Source organism: Mustelus asterias, unplaced genomic scaffold (genome assembly GCF_964213995.1).
Source record: "Mustelus asterias unplaced genomic scaffold, sMusAst1.hap1.1 HAP1_SCAFFOLD_1433, whole genome shotgun sequence".
NCBI lineage: Eukaryota > Metazoa > Chordata > Chondrichthyes > Carcharhiniformes > Triakidae > Mustelus > Mustelus asterias.
The window spans coordinates 50,290-69,014 of record NW_027591378.1 but is presented as its reverse complement, the minus strand read 5'-3'; the positions used below and the strand labels follow the sequence as shown (position 1 = coordinate 69,014).

Below are 18,725 nucleotides of genomic sequence, written 5' to 3'. Positions count from 1 at the left end.
CCTTTTATCTCCTGATTTCCATGAGGCTTTTTGTATTCTCTGTATTGTGAAGATGAGCAAAATATTAACTTGAAATCTGTCATTTCCTTATTAACTCCCTTTTCTCACTCAAGGTCTTTACACAATTTTTCTTTATAAATACCTACAGATGTGTTTTTACATTTCTAGATAGTTTCTTGTACTCTTAATTTTTCTCCTGATTAACCCATTCTCTGCCATTTTTTACATTCTAATCAATCATCTGGCCAGCCAGTCATTTTTACACAATTACATGATTTCTGAAGTTTGATGCTTTCCTCAACTATTATAATGGATGGTGGCACAGTGGTTAGCACTGTTGCCTCACAGCACCAAGGTCTTGCATTCAATTCCCGGTCTGGGTCACTGGAGCATACACATTCTCCCTGTGTCTGTGGATTTCCTCCTGGTGCTCCGGTTTCCTCACAGTCAAAGACGCACTGGCTAGTTGCATTGGCAATGCCAAATTCTCCCTCAGCGTACCCAAACAGGTACTGGAGTGTGGCAACTAGGGGATTTTCACAGTAACTTCATTGTGTTAATGTAAGCTTGCTTGTGACACATTAACTTTAATTCTGGATGGTAGGTCCACCTTTTAGAATTTTTCTTTATAGTAGGAGTGTACAATAATAGGAATTGCATATTCTGAAATATCCCCTTAATTCCCTAAAAATAAACCACTGCTTCTCCAACCAAGCATCCCCTACCGTAGCACCTCAATTCACTTCAGCTAGCTCCGCTTCCTTGCCCACACATTTGCCCTTATTTAAGTTGAACATAAGAACTAGGAGCAGGAGTAGGCCATCTGGCCCTTCGAGCCTGCTCCGCCATTCAATAAGATCATGGCTGATCTTTTTGTGGACTCGGCTCCAGTTATCTACCTGCTCACCATAACCCTTAATTCCTTTACTGTTCAAAAACTTATCTATCCTTGCCTTAAAAACATTCCATGAGGTAGCCTCAACTGCTTCACTGGGCAGAGAATTCCACAGATTCACAACTCTTTGGGTGAAGAAGTTCCTCCTCAACTCAGTCCAAAATCTGCTTCCCCCTTATTTTGAGGCCATGCCCCCTAGTCCTAGTTTCACCTACTAGTGGAAATAACTTCCCTGCTTCTATCTTGACTATTCCCTTCATAATCTTATGTTTCTGTAAGATCTCCCCTCATCTGAATTCCAATGAGTGTAGTCCCAGTCTATTCAGTCTCCTCATAAGCCAACCCGCTCAACTCCGGAATCAACCTAGTGAATCTCCTCTGCACCCCCTCCAGCACTAGTATATCCTTTCTCAAGTAAGGAGACTAAAACTCTACACCGTACTGTAGGTGTGGCCTCACCAGCACCTTATACAGCTGCAACATAACCTCCCTATTTTTAAGTTCCATCCCTCTAGCAATGAAGGACAAAATTCCATTTGTTGCCTTAATTACCTGCTGCGCCTGCAAACCAATTTTTTGTGATTTGTGCACAAGAATATCCAGGTCCCTCTGCACAGCAGCATGCTGCAATTCTTTACCATATAAAAGTCCATTTTAATATTCCTACCAAAATGGATGACCTCACATTTACCAACATTGTACTCCATCCGTTGCCCACACACTTAGACTATGTCCCTTTGCAGACTAAAATAGTAGTCTTGGATCCAATATTCTCTCTTTCAAACTATTGTGGTCACTGCCATTTAGGGCTGCCTTTACCCAAAGACCATGAATTAATCCTGTCACGTTACACGACAGCAAATATATAACTGATACTCTTAAGAAACTTGAAAGCATCCTACAAACTTTTCACCCAGGCGTCTACTGCCAATCCTCATATTTTTTCAGTTTATATGTAGAGTTAAAGTCACCAGTGATTGTTTTGATCACCTACCTACCAATCTTGAGTGGCTGTCAAATTTTATGTAATGATTCTGAAGTACCTTGATGTTTAACGCACCAAATGTGTGTTATGTAATGCCTCAAACGATACTTGCAAATTTTTACAATCATTGCTGAGTATTTTACTAAAATTCTGTAAATTTCATATCTCCATCTTTTCTGATTGCTGAAGCTTCCTACCATGGCAACATTTTGGCATAACGAAAAACAAAGAAAATTACAGCACAGGAACAGGCCCATCGGCCCTCCAAGCCTGCACTGACCATGCTGCCCGACTGAACGAAAACCCTCTACCCTTCCAGGGACCATATCCCTCCATTCCCATCCTATTCATGTATTTGTCAAGATGCCCTTTAAAAGTCTCTATCGTATCTGCTTCCACTACCTCCCCCCGGCAGCGAGTTCCAGGCATCCACCACCCCCTGTATTAAAAAAAAAACAAACTTGCCTCGTGCATCTTTAAACCTTGCCCCTCACACCTTAAACCTATGCCCCCTAGTAATTGACTCTTCCACCCTGGGAAAAAGCTTCTGACTATCCATTCTGTCCATGCCCCTCACAATCTTGTAGGCAGTTTTTTGTAGACAGTTTCCACCAAATAAATAACTTAAGTCAACTGAGCTAGCTGGCCGGGAAATAGATCCAGATGCCCTGAAGAAATGAAAGGTGCTATGTAAATGCAAGTTCACTTTTTGATTTTTATCAGTGGGGGAATATATATTCACCTGCTTCATATCATAGAATCCCTACAGTGCAGAAGGAGGCCATTCAGCCGATCGAGTCTGTACCGACCACAATCCAACCCAGGCCCTATTCCCGTAACCCCATATATTTACCCTCCTAATCTGATATTAAGGTCAATTTAGCATAGTCAATCAATCTAACCCGACCATCTTTGGACTGTGGGAGGAAACTGGAGCACGTGGAGGAAACCCATGCAGACACGGGGAGAACGTGCAAACTCCACACAGACAGTGACCCGAAGCCGTGAGGCAGCAGTGCTGACTGGTTGTGCCACCGTGCTTCCCCCTCTTGAAAACAATGGTTTGGACTGCCCCATGTCTCCCAATTTTTACATTTGAGTTCAGAGTTAGTGGTTGGTTAGTTGAATGATTCCTGTCTCCAGAGATGCTGCCAGACCTACTGAGATTACATAGAACATAGAACAGTACAGCACAGAACAGGCACTTCGGCCCACGATGTTGTGCCGAGCTTTATCTGAAACCAAGATCAAGCTATCCCACTCCCTATCATCCTGGTGTGCTCCATGTGCCTATCCAATAACCGCTTAAATGTTCCTAAAGTGTCTGACTCCACTATCACTGCAGGCAGTCCATTCCACACCCCAACCACTCTCTGCATAAAGAACCTACCTCTGATATCCAGCATTTTTCCAGCATTCCCTGCATCTTTGAGAATCCCAGCCTCCGCAGTGTTTGGCGGTTATTCACTTTCCCGTCTACTCTGCCTCAACATTTTGTGCGCCTCATTTAGGTGACCTCCTTTGCCGCCGCCTCTGTTCCAGTACTCCAAGTTCTGGAATCACCTTCTTCCGTCGGGAAAAAGATAGAAAAGTCTGAGGTCACGTACCAACCGACTCAAGAACAGCTTCTTCGCTGCTGCTGTCAGACTTTTGAATGGACTTACCTTGCATTAAGTTGATCCTACTCTACACCCTAGCTATGACTGTAACACTACATTCTGCATTCTCTTGTTTCCTTCCATGAACGGTATGCTTTGTATCGCGCACAAGAAACAATACTTTTCACTGTATGTTAATACGTGACAATAATAAATCAAATCAAATGACATGAAGCCACTGTCCATTGAGTTAAAGCCATGTGAACGTAAAATGCCGGACAGGGAAAAATGTTTAAAGTTTATTTATTAGTGTCACAAGTAGGCTTATGTTAACACTGCAATGAAGTTACTGTGAACATCCCCTAGTCGCAACACTCTGGCGCCTGTTCGGGTACACTGAGGGAGAATTTAGCATAGCCAATGCACCCTAACCAGCATGTCTTTCGGACTGTGGGAGGAAACCGGAGCACCCGGAGGATACCCACGCAGACATGGGGAGAATGTGCAGAGTCCGCCCCAGTCCGCCCTCATGGGGTGCAGAGGAGATTTACCAGGATGTTGCCTGGTATGGTGGGAAAATCGTATGAGGAAAGGCTGAGGGGCTTGAGGTTGTTTTCATTAGAGAGAAGAAGGTTAAGAGGTGACTTAATAGAGGCATACAAGATGATCAGAGGATTAGATAGGGTGGATAGTGAGAGCCTTTTTCCTCGGATGGTGTTGGCTAGCACGAGGGGACATAGCTTTAAATTGAGGGGTGAGAGATATAGGACAGATGTTAGAGGTAGGTTCTTTACTCAGAGAGTAGTAAGGGCGTGGAATGCCCTGCCTGCAGCAGTGGTGGACTCGTCAACGTTGAGAGCGTTCAAGTGGTTATTGGATAAACATATGGATGATATTGGAATAGTGTAGATTAGAGGGGCTTTAGATTGGTACCACTGGTCGGCGCAACATCGAGGGCCGAAGGGCCTGTACTGCGCTGTAATGTTCTATGTTCTATGTCTGCGTGGTTTCCTCCCACAGTCCTAAAGATGTGCCGGTTAGGTGCAGCGGCCATGCTGGAATTCTCCTTCAGTGTACCCGACGCTGGACTGTGGCGACTCAGGGAATTTCACAGTAATTTCATTGCGGTGTTAATGTAAGCCGACTTGCGGCACCAAGAAATAAACTCAAAAGCTTGACTCTGAGTCACCGTCCACTGGGTTCAAGTAAAGTGAACGTAAAATACTTGACAGGGAGAAGTGGAACACTGAACAACTAAATCCTTTAGAATTATATTAAGGAAAAGCAGGAATGGGCCATTCGGCCCATCGAACATGCCCCGCCATTCATTTTGATCATGGCTGATCATCGAATTCAATATCCTGATCCCCCCCTTCCCCTCCATATCCCTGGATCTCTTTAACCCCAAGAGCTATATTCTAATTTCTTCTTGAATTTGGAATTGAAAGTATAATTGCAGCACCATTAATATTCATATTCCAATGTCAATACCAAATGTCCACCTCAATCATTGCCAATGAGCTCTCCCCTGGGGGCGGGCACCACCACCGGAAGTCCATCCTGACGGACAGCCCTGACAGCCAACCGGAAGACAGAGGCAGCTGACTGACAGGGCGCAAACCAATGGGAGGCGGGAAGGCAGCGGGCGCCCCGACCAATGGGATGAGGGTGGGGGCGGGCCCGGCGTTGCTAGGGAGCCGTTGCCGAGCAGCGGGTTAATGGCGGCCCAGCCTGCGGCCTAAAGGCGGAGAGGGGCGGCGGCGGCGCGGGGATTACCGAGCGGCAGCTATGGTGAAACTGCGAGCCAAGTGTGTGCTGGCGGGTGAGTGAGGCGCCTCTGACAGCGCGGCACTCCCTCAGTACTGACCCTCTGACAGTGCGGCACTCCCTCAGTACTGACCCTCTGACAGTGCGGCACTCTCTCAGTACTGACCCTCTGACAGTGCGGCACTCCCTCAGTACTGACCCTCTGACAGTGCGGCACTCCCTCAGTACTGACCCTCTGACAGTGCGGCACTCCCTCAGTACTGACCCTCTGACAGTGCGGCACTCCCTCAGTACTGACCCTCTGACAGTGCGGCACTCTCTCAGTACTGACCCTCTGACAGTGCGGCACTCCCTCAGTACTGACCCTCTGACAGTGCGGCACTCCCTCAGTACTGACCCTCTGACAGTGTGGCACACCCTCAGCACTGACCCTCTGACAGTGCGGCACTCCCTCAGCACTGACCCTCTGACAGTGTGGCACACCCTCAGCACTGACCCTCTGACAGTGTGGCACTCCCTCAGTACTGACCCTCTGACAGTGCGGCACTCCCTCAGCACTGACCCTCTGACAGTGCGGCACTCCCCCGTACTGACCCTCTGACAGTGCAGCACTCCCTCAGCACTGACTCTCTGACAGTGCAGCACTCCCTCAGTACTGACCCTCTGACAGTGCGGCACTCCCTCAGTACTGACCCTATGACAGTGCGGCACTCCCTCAGTACTGACCCTCTGACAGTGCGGCACTCCCTCAGTACTGACCCTCTGACAGTGCAGCACTCCCTCAGCACTGACCCTCTGACTGCGGCGCTCCCTCAGTACTGACCCTCTGACAGTGCAGCACTCCCTCAGTACTGACCCTCTGACAGTGCGGCACTCCCTCAGTACTGACCCTATGACAGTGCGGCACTCCCTCAGTACTGACCCTCTGACAGTGCAGCACTCCCTCAGTACTGACCCTCTGACAGTGCGGCACCCCCTCAGCACTGACCCTCTGACAGTGCGGCACTCCCTCAGCACTGACCCTCTGACAGTGCGGCACTCCCTCAATACTGACCCTCTGACAGTGCAGCACTCCCTCAGTACTGACCCTCTGACAGTGCGGCACTCCCTCAGTACTGACCCTTGACAGTGCGGCACTCCCTCAGTACTGACCCTCTGACAGTGCGGCACTCCCTCAGTACTGACCCTCTGACTGTGCGGCACTCCCTCAGTACTGACCCTCTGACAGTGCGGCACTCCCTCAGTACTGACCCTCTGACAGTGCGGCACTCCCTCAGTACTGACCCTCTGACAGTGCGGCACTCCCTCAGTACTGACCCTCTGACAGTGCGGCACTCCCTCAGTACTGACCCTCTGACAGTGCAGCACTCCCTCAGTACTGACCCTCTGACAGTGCGGCGCTCCCTCAGTACTGACCCTCTGACAGTGCAGCACTCCCTCAGTACTGACCATCTGACAGTGCGGCGCTCTCTCAGTACTGACCCTCTGACAGTGCGGCACTCCCTCAGCACTGATCTCTCCTACTTGACCCACACCCTGCATTTCTATAGTGACTTTCACAACCTCAGTGCCCCAAAAAGCTTTACTAATGAAATATATTGGAATTTTCATGGCCTGTTGTTATGTAGGAAGCAAACAGAAAGATTATAGAATCATAGAATTCCTACAGTGCAGAAGGAGGCCATTTGGCCCATCGAGCCTGCTCTGACATCAATTCCACCCCAGGCCCTAACCCCGTAACCCAAGTATTTACCCTGTTAATCCCCCTGACACTCCGGGTCAATTTAGGATGGCCAATCCACCTAACCTGCACATCTTTGGAGTGTGGGAGGTAACTGGAGCACCCGGAGGAAACCCACGCAGACACAGGGGGTATCTGCAAACTCCACACAGGCAGTGACCCGAGGCGGGAATCGAACCCGGTCCCCTGGCGCTGTGAGGCGGCAGCGCTAACCACCGTGCCGCCCCTAATGATAAGGACCGGATAATCATAATGTTTTCTAGTTAGTCATCTTAATGGAGGAATAAACATTGGCCCGGACAATGGCTCTGAATGCTGAGAGTGCTTTCCAGTGAAGCACAGCTTACTGTCTTCATTCTCTGCTTTGTAAAAGGGCTTGTTTCTGAAACTGAAATCAAATTGGTGGGAGCTATGCCCCGAGAACCGACAAAAGGTGAATAAAAGTCGCCAGTTTTCTTCATTCCACTTCTATCCTCAGCTCCCCTGAGTCGCTTTATATCAGACAATGGACAAGCCCCCCCCCCACCACCACCACCCCCACCACCACCCCCTTCTCCTCTTCATAATCATGCCATCAAATCTTCTGAGTTGACCTGCAAAGCCTGTGGCGAATTGGAAATTCAAATTTAGCTAATTGTTTTATTAAACAGTAAATAAAAGATGAGTAATGGACACTTTTGTTTGTTATTTGAGCTCAATACTCATGTTCGCATGCTGACACCTGTCGACTTTAACCTCGAGTGCCTTGTGGGTAAACTGGTTAAAATGAGAAGTAGAGTGTGTCAGTGTTTTTTGATCTTTTGAGTGCTCTGCCTCTGTTTTCACTCCACACAAGCCTGGACGTTAGCAGTGGCTAACATATTGGTTTGTGCTGAATTGACACATTACGTTCAACTTTCCAAGAAAACTCTGCTGAGGGTGATGCTGGCCCACCAACCCGTGCCCTCCGGGGAAAGCCCGCCTTTTGGACTGATACTGGTGCCTTAGACACAGTAAGAGTGGCACTTGGCACATACCTGTGGATCGAAACAGTGTCTTCATCTTCTGGAGAGTGAGAAGAAGAGCCAAAGTTATTTTGTACAGGGCAGTAGAATGACAGTAGGTAACGTTTCACAGGTAGAGGCGGCAGAGGGACTTCACTGGAGCATTCTGGGACAAATCGGCGCGGCAACATCTACTGAGAAGTGGGAAGCGCCACTTCCCACCGGTGATAAACGGGAGGAAGATAGTGGATGGCACAGTGGTTAGCACTGCTGCCTCACAGCGCCAGGGACCCGGGTTCAATTCCGACCTTGGGTCACTGTCTACGTAGACTTTGCACGTTCTCCCCGTGTCTGTTTGCGTTCGATTCCTGGCTTGGGTCACTGTCCGTGTGGAGTTTGCACATTCTCCCTGTGTCTGCGTGGGTTTTTTCCTCCGGGTGTTCCGGTTTCCTCCCACAGTCCAAAGATGTGTAGGTTAGGTGGATTGGCCATGCTAAATTAGTGTCGGGGGGACTAGCTAGGGTAAATGCATGGGGTTATGGGGATAGGGCCTGGGTGGGATTGTGGTCGGTGCAGACTCGATGGGCCAAATGGCCTCCTCCTGCATTGTAGGATTCTAAGTTGACCCTAGAGTTAGGGGGATGAGAGGGCAAATGCGTGGGGTTACTGGAATAGGGCCTGGGTGGGATAGTAAGTGGTACAGACTCGATGGGCCGAATGGCCTCCTGTGCTGTAGGGATTCTATGATTAACACAGAAGCTGCTGGTGATTATACTTCTTGCCTTCTCCCACTGCAATTCATCTCACGCTGTTGCTATTGATACTTCAGACTTTTATGATTTAATTCCACCTGGTCATTTTGTTCTACAATTTCACTCAACAACTTAAAAAAAGAAAATTTTCTTTGGAGGTGGGGTTGCTGGGAAGGTCAGCACATATTGTCGATTTCCTAACAAAAACAGAAAATGCTGGAAAATCTCAGCTGGTCTGACAGCGTCTGTGGAGAGAGAATAGAGCCAACGTTTCAACCCTTCGGACTCTCAACATTGGCTCCATTCTCTCTCCACAGATGCTGTCAGACCTGCTGAGATTTTCCAGCATTTTCTGCTTTTGTTTCAGATTCCACCTCCGCAGTATTTTGCTTCTATATTGCCAATCCAGTTTTCTTTTAAAATGTATTTATTTGTGTCACAAGTAGGCTGACATTAACACTGCAATGAAATTACTGTGAAAATCTCCCTAGTCGCCACGCTCCAGTGCCTGTTTGGGTAACACTGAGGGAGAATTTAGCACGGCCAATGCACCCTAACCAGCACGTCTTTCAGACTTTGTGGTTTCCTTGAGAAGGTGGTGATGAGTCTTAAACCATTGGGTGATAGTTTGGTACAGCTGAATAACTTGGAAAGGCAGTTAAGAGTCGACCACATCTGAAGGCCCAGACTGGGTAAAGGCTACAGTTTCTTTCACGATTCCCGGCTTGGGTCACTGTGTGGAGTCTGCACGTTCTCCCCATGTCTGCGTGGGTTTCCTCCGGGTGCTCCGGTTTCCTCCCACAGTCCGAAAGACGTGTTGGTTAGGGTGCATTGGCCGTGCTAAATTCTTCCTCAGTGAAACCGAACAGGCGCCGGAGTGTGGCGACAAGGGGAATTTCACAGTAACTTAATTGTAGGTTAATGGAAGCTGACTTGTGACTAATAAATAAAATAGAAACAGGAAATTATAGACGTGCTCAGCAGGTTAGCTAGCATCTGTGGAGAAAAGAACTGAGCTAACATTTCAGGTCGATGACTTTCATCGGAATTGGCGCCTTGCTTCCACTGATGCTAAATTCAGATTTTCAGAGGCAGGGAGATTTGAACTCTGGTTCTTACTGGATTGTTAGGAGAAATCCTCCAGATGATCAGTCCAGGCACATAAATCATAGAAACCCTACAATGCAGAAAGAGGCCATTTGGCCCATCGAGTCTGCACCGACCACAATCCCACCCCAATATCCACCCACTAATCCCTCTAACCTACGCATCTCAGGACACTAAGCGGCAATTTTAGCATAGCCAATCAACCTAACCCGCACATCTTTGGACTGTGGGAGGAAACCAGAGCACCCGGAGGAAACCCACGCAGACACGGGGAGAACGTGCAAACTCCACACAGACAGTGACCCAAGCCGGGAATCAAACCCAGGTCCCTGGAGCTGTGAAGCAGCAGTGCTAACCACTGTGCTACCGTGCCGCCCAACTGTTACACCGGTGGACGTACCCAGTTGGGTGTGTGCTGTGCTGTAGTCTTTGTCTATGCCCCCTGGCCTTCCTCTTACAGTGTTCTTGTTTTACTCTGTTTTTTTCCCCCCAGGCGATTCTACTGTTGGGAAGAGTGCGTTGGTACACGTGTTCCGCAGCGAAAGTGCCCACTTCCTGAAAAATTATACCCTGGTATGTCCACTGAGCAAAGATCCAGCTTTGAAAGGAGACCATGGGATGGCCATGGTCAATTTAGGCCGAAGGGCCTGTTTTCATGCTGTAAACCTCTAAATCTCTATATTGCAAAGGTACATAACGCAGTAAAGTTAAGGTTTATTTATTAGTCACAAGTAAGGCTTGCATTAACACTGCAATGAACTTACTGTGAAATTCCCCTCGTCGCCACACTCTGGCACCTGTTCGGGTCACCAGCATGTTTTTCAGAATGTGGGAGGAAATCGGCGCACCCGGAGGAAACCCACGCAGACACGGGGAGAATGTGCAGACTCCACACAGACAGTGACCCCAGGCTGGAATTGAACCCGGGTCCCCTGGCGCTGTGAGGCAGCAGTGCTAACCACTGTGCCACCCTATCACCCTAACCGTATACGATATATGAAAAGGTAACTGGGCAATGAATGCCAGCCTTGCCAATGATGACCATGTTCTGAAAAATGAAATGAAAGAAGTGTTACTCTGCAGCATTTATAACAGTGCCGGAACACAGTATAATGTCCCCAAGGCACTCCACAGCAGAGTCTGGCACCAAGCTACACATGAGGTAATATAGCACATCTGAACAAAACCTTGGTGGATTTTAAGGAACATCTTAAAGGAGGAGTGAGATGTGGGGAGGTCTGGATAGAGCAGACGAGGAAGACTTGTTTCACACCCAGTGAAGAGGCCAGGGTTGAATCTTGCCAGCAGGAGGCTTAGTTACAGATGTCTGTTCGGTGAGGTTACAGAGGATGTGGGCCCGAGAGTGGTGCTAACTCTCCTTATCCTGTCTAGACAGCTGGAGTGGAAGTTTTTGTTAATCCGGTCCCCATCCCAGACACCCCAGACAGCGTGGTGAGTATTTAAAAAGTGTATGCCAGCATTGTGTGTGTGAATTCTGAGCGGCTTCCAGTGAGTGGATATTGATCTGTTTTCTTTCCTCTTGCCTCCCTGTCTCCAGGAACTGTTCATCTTTGATTCTTCAGGGAAAGAAATCTTCTATGACACGGTGGAAAGCCAGGTACAGGAGATAAGTTAGTGGCTTTGTTTTTCCTTCAGAGGCTGAGGTTCTTTCATTCATTCCTTGAATTAGGGACATAGGAGCAGGAGTAGGCCATTCAGCCCGTCGAGCCTACTAGATTTAAGGTAAGGGATAGGAGGTTTAGAGTGGACGTGAGGAAAAGCCTTTTCACCCAGAGGGTGGTGGGAGTCCGGAACTCACTGTCTGAAAGGGTGGTGGAAGCAGAGACCCTCGTAGCAGTGAAGAAGTATTCAGCTATGCACTTGTTAAAGTTTATTTATTAGTCACAGGTAAGGCTTAAATAAACACTGCAATGAAGTTACTGTGAAAACCCCCTCGTTGCCACAGTCCGGCGCCTGTTCGGGTCAATGCACCCTAACCAGCACGTCTTTTAGACTGTGGGAGGAAACTGGGGCACTCGGAGGAAACCCACGCAGACACGGGGAGAACGTGCAAAACTCCGCACAGACAGTGACCCAAGCCAGGAATCGAACCCCGGGTCCCTGGCACTGTGCGGCAGCAGTGCTAATCACTGTGCTACCCCAGTGATGCCTTGTGATGCCAAGGCTATGGACCAAGTGCTGGGAAATGGGATTAGAATAGTTAGGTGGTTAGCCTTTGACCAGCGCAGATGCAATGGGCTGAAGGGCCTATTTCTAGTGCTGTATACCTCGATGACTCAGATATTACTCAACTAGTTATGCAGAAGAAATCAGTTCAAATCCTACTCTGGCAGTTCACTAAGTTGAATTCAATTACAAAGCGATAAGTAAAAGTCATCAAAAAACTGTGAAAATCACTTTAACCCTGCTGACATTATACCTGGGCTGGCCTATATCTGACTTCAGTCACTTACCAACCTGCCTTCAGGTGAGTGGTAGAATGGATGTCTGATCTGATATCACTTCACTGTCGCTGATGTTGAAAGTGTGTCCCGCTGCAGGCATCATTTCTTCCCTTTTGTGATAATTCAGCAGCTTTCTGGTGACTTTTACTGATTCCCGTAAAACCAAATTCAAATTACACCAATGGGATAATGAACTCACTTTCTCTGGGTTATTCATTCAGGAAGTTGAGGGCTGTGCCCCAGTGTTTATTTTCCTCTCTCTGTGTGTGCTGTGTCTTTATGTTGGATTTGGAATTTGCTGTCAGCCTTGGATATTGTGTTGAAACGGAGACTCTCAGCTGATCAGAGCTTCCCTGTGTGAATCACCTGAGGCTACAGCGGGGACGATGTGTGCATTCTCTTGGCTCTTTCTTGAAGCTGGCATCTCCTTTATTCAAACAGTGGGAGCTTACGGCCGCCGTTTGCCTTGTGTACGACATCACCAATGAGACGACGTTTAACAGCTGCACAAAGTGGCTGGAGAGAGTCCGAGCGCAGGCTCCCAGCGGACAGCTGGCAGGTCAGTGCCCCTCTGCTTCTGGGAATGTCGCTGCAGAATGTAGAAACGGTGCGTAATGAACCTGGTGCCTCAGCCAGTCACTGCCTTTGATTGGTTTGCAGGAGTTCTTGTTGGCAATAAGACGGATTTAGCCTGCAGGCGTGCTGTGGAGTACACCCAGGCACAGGAATGGGCAGCGAGCCAGGGCCTGGAGTACTTTGAGACATCCGCGGTGAGTGAAGGGGATAATCCCAACTTTCTCCGTCTCGTAACCACTTTCCAGCCAATAAAATGCTTTTTCCACGTGTAGCCACTATTGTAATGTGGGAAGCACAGTTACCAAGTTACGAGACGGCACGGTAGCACAGTGGTTAGCACTGCTGCTTCACAGCTCCAGGGTCCCGGGTTCGATTCCCGGCTCGGGTCACTGTCTGTGTGGAGTTTGCACATTCTCCTCGTGTCTGCGTGGGTTTCCTCCGGGTGCTCCGGTTTCCTCCCACAGTCCAAAGATGTGCGAGTTAGGTTGATTGGCCAGGTTAAAAATTGCCCCTTAGAGTCCTGGGATGCGTGGATTAGCGGGTAAAATATGTGGGGGTAGGGCCTGGGTGGGATTGTGGTCGGTGCAGACTCGATGGGCCGAATGGCCTCCTTCTGCACTGTAGGGTTTCTATGATTTCTATGATTTCGCCTTCACGTCCCCTTGTTCCCACTGCATTGACTCGCCAGCCTGAGAAATGCCCGGTATCTCCGAGTTAGTGGGACAGGGACCTTCAGGAAGCCTGCGGCGAGCCTTCCAACACCTTTGGACCCCCCCCACCCGAACCACTTTCCAGCCAATAAAATGCTTTTTCCACGTGTAGCCACTATTGTAATATGGGAAGCACAGTTACCAATTAACACATCAAGTTTCCACAGAAACTGTGATAATGGCATTGTCATATTGGACAGGTCATTAGGGAAAACTTCCAGACTCTCTTCGAAATAGCGCTGGGAGACTTTTTAACACCTATCTCGCAGAGCCTCGATTTAATGTCTCATCCAAAGGTGCCTCATCTGAAACTGTAGCACTTTAAAAAAAATTTATTAGAGTCACAATTATGCTTACATTAACACTGCAATGAAGTTACTGTGAAAATCCCCTAGTCGCCACACTCCGGCACCTATTCGGGTACACTGAGGGAGAATTTAGCACAGCCAATGCACCCTAACCAGCACATCTTTCAGGGAAGAGGAAGGAAACCCATCCAGACACAGGGAGACTCCGCACAGACAGTGACCCAAGCCGGGAATCGAACCCGGGTCCCTGTGAGGCAGCAGTGCTACCCATTGTGCCGGCTTGCTGACCTTCTGACAGACGATCCTGCCTTGACATTAACCCTCTGACTGTGTGGTACTCTCTTGGTACTGAGCAAGGAATGCCAGTCTAGACTTTGCCCAAGTCCTTGAAGTAGAAGTCTGACTCGGGTGAGAGTGCTGCTCATTGGGGCACAGCTGTCATAGCTACAGTAGGAAAGCAATAACAACTGCTGGGGTTAAGTGTCCTGAACCATTAGACCCAGGAGGGCTCTCGGCTCTAGCTGCAGTGTGAACTGTAGTGGCAGCGATTAATCAGGGTGACTGTAGCTGGCGCTGTCGCCAGTCTATAAAATAAATCAACATGGCTTCCCATTCAAGGCTGTGACGCAGATACTCCTGTTACTCCCCAGCCAGCCGGCTGTCACACTGATTGTGAGCTGTGTAACATAATGGGCTGAGTGTGTAACCAATGCTGAGACTCTTGTGAATGAGCTGGAGGTAAACCTGGAACAGGACCATGTGAAAAGCAAATGGAAAACAACAAGAGGTAAAAACCAGAGGCTTGTGTATAATGGCGCACAATGATAGGACTGGATTAGGGCGAGACAAGGATTTGAGAGTGAACGGTGAACTGCAGAACCATTCGTGAGGTTGAAGGTGTTTGGGCTGTGAGTGATTGATTGGGCGATTGATTGGGCTGTGTGCATTCGGTATATACGCGATTGATTGGGCTGTGGTGATTGGTATATACGCGGTTGGTTGGGCTGTGGGTGATTGGTATATACGCGGTTGATTGGGCTGTGTGCATTCAGTATATACGCGGTTGATTGGGCTGTGTGCATTCGGTATATACGCGATTGATTGGGCTGTGGTGATTGGTATATACGCGGTTGATTGGGCTGTGTGCATTCGGTATATACGCGGTTGATTGGGCTGTGTGCATTCGGTATATACGCGGTTGATTGGGCTGTGGTGATTGGTATATACGTGGTTGGTTGGGCTGTGGGTGATCGGTATATACGCGGTTGATTGGGCTGTGTGCATTCGGTATATACGCGGTTGATTGGGCTGTGGTGATTGGTATATACGCGGTTGGTTGGGCTGTGGGTGATTGGTATATACGTGGTTGGTTGGGCTGTGGGTGATCGGTATATACGCGGTTGATTGGGCTGTGTGCATTCGGTATATACGCGGTTGATTGGGCTGTGGTGATTGGTATATACGCGGTTGGTTGGGCTGTGGGTGATTGGTATATATGCGGTTGGTTGGGCTGTGTGCATTCGGTATATACGCGGTTGATTGGGCTGTGTGCATTCGGTATATACGCGGTTGATTGGGCTGTGTGCATTCGGTATATACGCGGTTGATTGGGCTGTGGGTGATCGGTATATACGCGGTTGATTGGGCTGTGTGCATTCGGTATATACGCGGTTGATTGGGCTGTGTGCATTCGGTATATACGCGGTTGATTGGGCTGTGGGTGATCGGTATATACGCGGTTGATTGGGCTGTGTGCATTCGGTATATACGCGGTTGATTGGGCTGTGGTGATTGGTATATACGCGGTTGATTGGGCTGTGGGTGATTGGTATATACGCGGTTGGTTGGGCTGTGTGCATTCGGTATATACGCGGTTGATTGGGCTGTGGGTGATCGGTATATACGCGGTTGGTTGGGCTGTGTGCATTCGGTATATACGCGGTTGATTGGGCTGTGGTGATTGGTATATACGCGGTTGATTGGGCTGCTTGTTGCACTTTGACCATTGCTGCATCATCTTTCACTCTGTGTTATTTTGCAGAAGGAGATAGAGAACTGTGACGCTCCGTTCCAGAGTCTGGCCAGAGCATTTCACCGCATGTATGAGGAGAAGCTAGAGCACATCCGATCCATCGTGTGACCGTGTCCCCTTGCAGGCCGGGGCACGCCGCCCGCTCTCTCAGCCCAGCTGAGTGTGTGCATTGTAACCAAAACCACACCCCTCATCAGCTGCAATCATTCCTGTCATATCCACCCTTACCTTCACCAGAGTGTAACATTCTGCACTGACTCTTACATTTTCCATCCCTCACTCTGACCTATCCGAGTTGGGAAACACTCTCTGCTTCTCTCCGCCTCTGTCTCTCTCTCTTTGTGTGTGCGTGCCTCTGTTCCTGATCACTGTACAGTGATGCTGGGTTTGAGATGAAATCAGCCTGCTCTCTTTGTGTCTCTGACTCTCCTCATCTCCCTGTCTGTCTCTCTCTCTTTCTTTGTCACAATAGGGTGAACCAACCCAAAGATCTGAACAAAAGTGGAGACACAAAGTCCACTGCAGCACCAGACGCAAGGTGCTGCATCTTAAGCAGGAGAATGGTACAAGCTTCAACCTTCAGTGAGGTGGGAGCTGAGGGGCGGAGGCTGGATTCCAGTAGCAGCTGGGGAAGAATTTCCTGTAAAATAACTCAGACTAAACAACTGTTATTCTGCCTGTGTTCCATGGGCAATGCAAATGTTTAGGTTGGCAGGCAACAGGTTTGGATTTGTAAGGTTCTCTCTCTGTAGAGTGGAGGGAGAAGCCTTTACCCATTGCTTGCTGCGGTGATATTATTTTGAAAGTTCCTGGTCCAGTTCCGTGGAGTAACTTCACTTTTGCAAAGCAGTTTATTAAAGAAAAATCCGCCTTTTCAACAATTTCTCGGCTGTGATGTTTTTTTTTTTAAACGACTCAATTTTCCTCTTTGGGAATATTCTGAAAAAGGACGAACTTGTGATTCTGCAACAGCCACAGGACATCGTGGAGCACTTTACAGCAGCTGAGGCACTTTGATTGGGGTTGTTTGAAGGATAAATATTGGGGGGGCGAGCTCCTATGGTGCTCAAAGAGTCGTAGAGGTTTACAGCATGGAAACAGGCCCTTCGGCCCAACTTGTCCATGCCGCCCTTTTTTTTAAAAACCTCTAAGCTAGTCCCAATTGCCCGCCTTTGGCCCATAACCCTCTATACCCATCTTACCCAGATAACTGTCTAAACGCTTCTTAAAAGACAAAATTGTATCTGCCTCTTCTACTACCTCTGGCAGCTTGTTCCAGACACTCACCACCCTCTGGACCCTTTTGCATCTCTCTCCTCTCACCTTAAACCTATGCCCTCTAGTTTTAGATTCCCCTACCTTTGGGAAAAGATATTGACTATCTAGCTGATCTATGCCCCTCATTATTTTATAGATCTCTATAAGATCACCCCTCAGCCTTCTACGCTCCAGAGGAAAAAGTCCCAGTCTATGCAGCCTCTCCTTATAACTCAAATCCTCAAGTCCTGGCAGCATCCTACTAAATCTCTTCTGCACTCTTTCTAGTTTAATAATCTCCGTTCTATAATAGGGTGACCAGAACTGTACACTGTATTCCAAGTGTGGCCTTACCAATGTCTTTGTACAACTTCAACAAGACGTCCCGACTCCTGTATTCAATGTTCTGACCAATGAAACCAAGCATGCTGAATGCCTTCTTCACCACTCCGTCCACCTGTGACTCCACTTTCAAGGAGCTATGAATCTGTACCCCTAGATCTCTTTGTTCTGTAACTCTCCCCAATGCCCTACCGTTAACTGAGCAAGTCCTGCCCTGGTTCAATCTACCAAAATGCATCACCTCGCATTTATCTAAATTAAACTCCATCTGCCATTCTTCAGCCCACTGGCCCAATTGATCAAGATCCCTTTGCAATCCGAGATAACCTTCTTCACTGCCCACTATGACACCAATCTTGATAGAGTGCCTCCTCTTTGAAAGAGTGCCATGGGACTTTCTACATTGTGCTGCTAACCTGATTTGTGGTGTTCTTTGAAACTGGGGAAATGCCACAGTGGCACTCCGAGGGTTAACATATCCTGCTGCGGACATTGTTGTATTCAATTCCAAAGATGTGTGGGTTAGGGGGATTGGCCAAGCAAAATTGCCCCTTAGTATCAGGGGCATTAGCAGGGTAAATGTGTGGGGTTACGGGGATAGGGCCTGGGTGGGATTGTTGGTGCAGGCTCGATGGGCCAAATGACCACCTCCTGCACTGTATGGATTCTAAGATTCTATGGCTGCAGCCTTGCTCAGACAACCTTGTTTAGGCTGTTTAGATGAAGGCCGAGGGCTTTACTTACAACAGAGTTTGAACTGCAGACTCTGTCCTCAGGTTGTGTCTCACCTTTCACTTTTATTCATTTGTGGGACATGGGTGTCGCTGGCTGGGCCAGCATTTATTGCCCATCCCCAATTGCCCCTTGGAGGGCAGTTGAGAGTCAACCACATTGCTGTGGCTCTGGAGTCACATGTAGGCCAGATTGGGTAAGGACGGCAGACTTCCTTCCCTAAAGGGGCATCAGGTGGGTTTCCTGCTCCTGATCACTGTCCACTGATCCCTGAGTTAGAGAGGGAGGAAATCAGCCAGGTTTCCTGTTCCTGATTGCTGTCCTGTGATCCTTGGGTTGGAGAGGGAGGAAATCAGCCAGGGTTCCTGCTCCTGATCGCTATCCAGTAATCCCTGGGTGAGAGAGAGGAAATCAGCCAGGGTTCCAGCTCCTGTGTCCTGTGACCCTGGGTTAGAGAGAGGAAAGCAGCCAGGGT

At 48.6% G+C, this 18,725-nt stretch overlaps 1 protein-coding gene across 1 annotated transcript; it reads left to right on the top strand.

Moving 5' to 3' along the window:
* Positions 1 to 5,160: 5,160 nt before the first annotated feature.
* Positions 5,161 to 16,802, top strand: ift27 (intraflagellar transport 27 homolog (Chlamydomonas)). Its single transcript, XM_078206320.1, has 7 exons — positions 5,161 to 5,300; positions 10,322 to 10,401; positions 11,221 to 11,280; positions 11,387 to 11,446; positions 12,735 to 12,852; positions 12,954 to 13,063; positions 15,929 to 16,802. The coding sequence occupies exons 1-7, from the start codon at positions 5,267 to 5,269 to the stop codon at positions 16,025 to 16,027; spliced, it is 561 nt and encodes a 186-aa protein (XP_078062446.1). The 5' UTR covers positions 5,161 to 5,266; the 3' UTR covers positions 16,028 to 16,802.
* The last annotated feature ends 1,923 nt before the right edge of the window (positions 16,803 to 18,725 follow it).

Excerpts from the sequence above, each read along its gene's own strand:
- ift27 (XM_078206320.1), top strand. The coding sequence starts at position 5,267 with ATGGTGAAACTGCGAGCCAAGTGTGTGCTGGCGG. Across the intron at positions 11,281-11,386 it reads CAGACACCCCAGACAGCGTG|GAACTGTTCATCTTTGATTC; the intron begins GTGAGTATTTAA and ends CCCTGTCTCCAG. Across the intron at positions 12,853-12,953 it reads TCCCAGCGGACAGCTGGCAG|GAGTTCTTGTTGGCAATAAG; the intron begins GTCAGTGCCCCT and ends ATTGGTTTGCAG.